Consider the following 5,576-nt stretch of genomic DNA (forward strand, 5'->3'; position numbering starts at 1 on the left):
TTTGATTCTGCAAAGGAGGATCAGTGTGATAATTTGAAGTTTGATCCTGGGGTGTGGGTGATTTTATTGAGTGACTTCCCCCAGGGCAGTCTGTGAGGAACAAGGTCCCAGGTCTCCTCAAGCAGTTAGGGGATACTTTTTATTGTATTCAGGTGCATGGGCAGAGGTAGGGATACCACATTTCAGGCACCGATGCCGGGTAATTGAAACGAGCAATTCTCAGCTGTTGCCCCTAGTTACAGCTAACGTAGAGTTAATTTCTTCTCAGTAGCTATTACGGGGCTGTGTTTTGGATTTGAATTAAGAATGTTGTTGATAACACACTACTGGTTTGCTATTCTGCCAAGTCGTGTTGATCGTAAGTCAAGGACAATTTTTTTCCCCCTTGTCCCATACTCTGCCAGGGAGGCGGTACGCAAATGAAAGTGGGAGGGAGCACGGCTGGGACAGGTGACCCGAGCTGGCGAAAGGATGTTCCACACATAGAACGTTATGCCCGGTGTATGAACTGGGGGAAAGTTAGCTGGAAGGAAGGATAGTATGGTTTAAGGAAGGGGGGTCTGGCCCAGTCCGGGTGTGGTGAGCAACTGCATTATTGCGCTTGTTGTTGTTGCTTCAATGATTAAACTCTTTATATGTCAATGTACAACTTTTAATTCGATTCTCCTCCGCATTCCACCGATGTCAGGGGACAAGAAGGGCAGGGGCGGGAAGAAGTTGAGCAGCAGTCTACTTCATCTCCAGCTGAGCTTAAAACCACAACAGCTACGCCTTCCACATCCCGACGCGCGCCACCTCCAAGTCCGTGCAGCGGCGCCTCCGTGCGCAGGCGGCGGGGCGGGCTGCAAGGCGGTCCCAGCGGCGTCCCGCCCGCAGCGGGAGGGTCCGCCCCCCGTGCCGCCCTATGGCAGGCGGGCGGCCGCGGGGCGGTGTCTGTGGCCGGGTCGTGTCCGCCATGCTGCCGCCGGTGCTGCTCCGCCGCCCGGTCGCCGTCGCCGCCGCCGCCGCCGCCGCCGCCGCCGCCCGCCTGGCCCTGCCGCTCGCCGGCCCGCAGGTAGCGGCGGGGGGCGGGGCGGGGCCGATACCCTCGGCTGGGCCTGTGGCTGTCGCGACACCGTCTGTCACGACCCTTGCGCCGGGCCCTGCCCAGAGTCGTGTGGGGTCCTTTGGGATCCGTTCCCGGGTCATGGGATCGATCCGATTGGAAAAGACTGCTGAGATCAGCGAGTCTAACCCGTGCTCCAACGCCACTACCTTGCGAACCACATTGTGGCACCGAGTGTCACGCCAGCCTTTCCTTAAACAGCTCGAGTGGCGGCGACTCTACCACATCCCACGTCCCTGGGCAGCCCATTCCAATATTTCATCACCCCTTCTGTCAAGAATTTCTTCCTGATGTCCGATCTGAACCTTTCCCGCTACAGCTTGAGACTATGACATCCTGTCATTGTCCTCGGCCTGCAAGAGGCCAACCCCCACCTCTCTATATCCTCCTTTCAGGCAGTTCTAGAGAGTGATAAGGTCACCCCGAGCCTCCTTTTCTGCACGCTAAACATGCCCCGTTCCCTGAGTTTCTCCTCATAAGACTTGTGTTCCAGACCCTTCACCACCTCCGTTGCCCTTCTCTGGAACAGAAGTGGTCCTGCAGTGCCCCAGTACTTGCCTAAGCAGCAGAAAGCTTCAGGGCCTCTCATTTCCCACAGAAATCCAGTGTGGAATGGCTCACTACTGAAGGCTCCCCACACAGTCAGGATCCTGTAGGGGTTTATAATAGCCCCAAGGAACTGTGACTCGTGGCAGCCAGTACTAGATGTGTCATGCTGCAAAGGGCCCAAAGGGCCGTTGAGGAACAATGAAAGCCTTTGGTTTTCACCTTCTGTATTCAAGGACCTGGAAGTGCGGCCAGTGGCAGGGGGGGTCAGGCTCTTCTCCCAGGGTAATAAGTGACAGAATTAGAGAAAGTGGTGTCAAGTTGTCTAAACCGGAAGAGGTTTAGACTGGCTATGAGGAAAAGTCTTTTCACCGAAAGGGTTGTAAACCACGGAAACAGGCTGTCCAGGGGCGTGGTGAAATCACCATCCCTGGAAGTGTTTGAAAAACGGGTAGATACATCACTTTTGAATATGGTTTAATGGTGGACATGGCACATCTGGAGTCATAGGATTGGTGCAATGCTGGAGTCTTCTTGGCCCAGCCAGTTTTCACCCCAGCACCACACGGAGAATGGAACACCCTTTGGGATCATATCGACCCAAGGAGCAGCTTAGAGCTTAGTGCTCTACGGCAGTTGCTTTTAGTAAGGCACACGGCAGAGATAAAGGATGAGGAGAGTGTCTTCAGTTTGGGTTCCAGGAAAGGATTCATTCTCTGAAGGGTCCAGGCACTGAAGTCAGCTAATACCGACTTGCGAAACCTTACAAACAGGGGACGTTACAGTTCTTCTGCCAACCAGGAGAGGGTATGGGAGCAGTAACAGGTGGGCTTACATTTTCAGGGAGCAATGGGAGAATGGAGGGGAGGGGAGAAGGTGACATAGATGCTTTATAGTTTGAGGGATTTTCAAAGGGGTGGTCCAAACAGGGAGTTGGCCTAAGGGAGGATTGACAGCTTGGTAGGGTGACAGGCAGGGAATGTTCTAGAACAGGGTCAGGGTCGAGGGATGACTGATGGCAATGTAGGAGGGTACAACTTGGGAACAAACCATGACCCTGGCGAGTAACGGAGCAAAGTATTAAAAGGAAAACACACCACAACATAGGATGATCTTAAAGTATCTTCTAAACTAAAACAGTTCTGTTCTGTGGCTTGAGTTGCATGATGGCTCATGCCTGCAGATTCTTGGGAAAGAGGACGTGTCCAAAATCCATCCTGTAGCTGCCTCTGTGCAAACATGGGCTAAGGCCAAAGCTGTGTTTTTGCCTTAATTTTTCATGTTTTTTTCACATGTCATATTTTTTCACATGTCATATTTGACAGGTAAGTAGCATGTTCCAGGTTATTGAGGCAGTTGCAAAAGTACACTTAGTCTGGGACTCCCGAAGAGTTTCATCTAGTATGAACAGAAAAACTGTTCTTGATCAGCCCTTTGGAAGCAGCCGATAAAGGGCTAGGATGTGTACTTAAGCAATCTTGTGTTGGAATGAATCACTCTTTCTCAATGGTATCTTTTTCTTTCGTTTGCCAGTAATACGTAATTTGCTAATACTGGTATTAGATTGTAAGTAGAAAACATGATGCAGTAGCATGAGTTGGTTGGGTAACTGCAACACAGGCAGATGTTGGTGTTGCTCCCTCTTTGGTGGCATCTCAGCAGCCTTGCTTTTGAATAACATGTTCAGGCAAATGTATCTTGCTGCTGACTTCCTGAGGAAGAGGTTGAGAAAAGGAAAGTCCTGCTCTGTTATGAGCTAATAATTAAACAGTTGAGTGCATCAAATAAAGGACACATCACAGTCTGTTGCATTGCCCAAAGGAGTGGCAGTAAATAGTGAACATTGGAACTACTTCCAAAGAAAAGTGTCAAAAGGTAATTTTTTTTGTAGTGGATGTCATGAAGTAAGTACCACCTCTCCCAACCTGCAGTAACAGATCCTTCTTGTAGTATTGCATTAATTAAAAAAAAAGATGGACTGAGTACAACTTTCTGGCTTGAGAATTATTTTTAGTATTTTTTCTTTTTTCTTTCAGGCATGCCTTGCTACAGGGCCCAGACAAAATAATAGTGTTTTCTACGAAATTCGCACATATGATATTAAGCCAGCAAAGATGAAGGAGTTTGTGGAAGTGGTCGACAAGTACTTGCACTTTCGCACAGCTCACTCGGAGCTGGTGGGATTCTGGTCTCGGAGCTGGGAGCAATGAACAAGGTGTTACACATTTGGAAGTATGGTAATGGTCATCATCCTTTTGTGCTGCTCTTGCTTCTCTCTGTGTCCCCTGTCTCCTAGGCAAGAAGGTGAGGGGGATGCTTAACTGGCTTTTATTTGTTGCTCTTACTGTAAGGAGGTGCCCCAAAACATTGCTCCTGTGCTGATTTGTGACAAGAACATTTCAGAGCTTGTCAGGACAACTTTGATGCCTTGGGATGAGAAATGTTCTCAAACAGCAGTCTCTGTTCAAAACAGGTATAATAGAGGAACTGTGGCAGAGTGGTTCATTCATGGTAAATGTTTTAACGTAGGGTCAGTTCTACAAATGTCTTGAAACTTTCAAAATTAATGGGAAAAGGGAAATACACATATGCAGTCTACATGTGTTTATATGCATGTAAAATTGTTGTATTTTAGCTCTGAGTACCATTCACTTCCATTAAAAAATGAGCATGCAGTTTGCATGCTTAAACTCCTGCAGTGGGCCTGTACTGAGGTAGGAAACCACTCCACCAGGTCTGACTTCTCAAGCGTGCAGAGTGTTCTTGTTGCAGCTTTAACCTTGCTAGTAATATGATTTTTGCAGTATGATCAACTTTGTATGTTGTTGGATTTGGTGTGCTGACATGGAAGGTGCAGGTGAGCCAAAAAGAACGTACTATTATGCTAAAAAACTAGGTGTGCTGGCTGTGCTTTTTGTGGATCCCAAGGGACGTTATACTTAGGTTACAGAGGGGTGGAAGGCACACTGGTATAATTCCCAGTTAATATATACTGCTGCAGTCCAGGTATATCTGCAAGTTGAGACTGTGGTCTTTGAAGTCCATTGTGGTCACAATACCTATTTAGACTACAGGATCACCCCTTTGTTTTGCAGGGATGAATTGTGGAATCATAGACTCGAGGAGTTGTTTGGCTCCTCTCAACCATGTTGCTCAGGGCCACATCCAGCCTCTAACACTTCCAGGGATCGGGCCATCCACAGCTTCTCTGGACAATCTGCTCCAGTGCCTTAACATTCTCACAGTGAAGAATTTCTTCATTATATCTGGTCTAAATCTTGTTCCGTCCCAGAAGGTATTTAGGCCAGCTGGATGGAGCTCTGAGCAACCGGGTCTAAAGGCAGGTATCCCTGCACATGGCCCGGGGGTAGAAACTAGGTGATGTTTAGAGATCCCTTCCAATCCAAATCATCCTGTAATTCTAAATCTAGCCCCTGTCAGTTCAAAGCCATTCTCTCTTGTCCTGTCACTACATGCCCCTTGTAAAAAGTGCTTCTCCAGCTCTCTTGCAGGCTCCTTTAGGTGCTGGAATGATGCTGTAGGTCTCCCTGGAGCTTCTCTTCTTCAGGCTGAATAGCCCAAAGTCTTTCAGCCTGTCGTCACAGGAGAGATGCTTGAGCACTTCGATCATTGTCCACCTCCTCTGATGTCAGTCATTCTTCCCTCATCCACCAAAGCTGTAACCCCATCACAGAAGGCCACCAAATTAGTCCGGCACAATTTGCCCTTAGTGAAGCCATGTTGTCTGTCACCAATCACCTCATGGTCTTCTGTGAGCCTTGGCATAGTTTCCATAAGGATCTGCACCTTGATCTTGCCAGGCACAGAGGTGAGACTGAATCTCTCTCTTTTCTCTCCTCCGTTGTTGTTGTTGAGAGAGATCTCTCTCCTTTTCCTCCTCCTCCGTCTGTTGTTGTTGAGAGAG

The 5,576-nt window shown here is 48.6% G+C and overlaps 1 protein-coding gene across 1 annotated transcript in view; it reads left to right on the forward strand.

Annotated features, from left to right (window-relative positions):
• Nucleotides 1-939: 939 nt before the first annotated feature.
• The window catches only part of NIPSNAP3A (nipsnap homolog 3A), a 9,263-nt gene continuing 4,626 nt past the window's right edge, over nt 940-5,576 (forward strand). The window contains 3 exon segments of the mRNA XM_066181612.1: nt 940-1,054; nt 3,688-3,838; nt 3,841-3,888. Of these exon segments, the coding sequence (XP_066037709.1) occupies nt 956-1,054; nt 3,688-3,838; nt 3,841-3,888 (298 nt within the window). The 5' untranslated portion in view covers nt 940-955.

Source organism: Chamaea fasciata, unplaced genomic scaffold (assembly GCF_029207755.1).
Source record: "Chamaea fasciata isolate MVZ Bird 193981 ecotype frontalis unplaced genomic scaffold, bChaFas1.0.hap1 SCAF_4, whole genome shotgun sequence".
Classification (NCBI taxonomy): domain Eukaryota; kingdom Metazoa; phylum Chordata; class Aves; order Passeriformes; family Sylviidae; genus Chamaea; species Chamaea fasciata.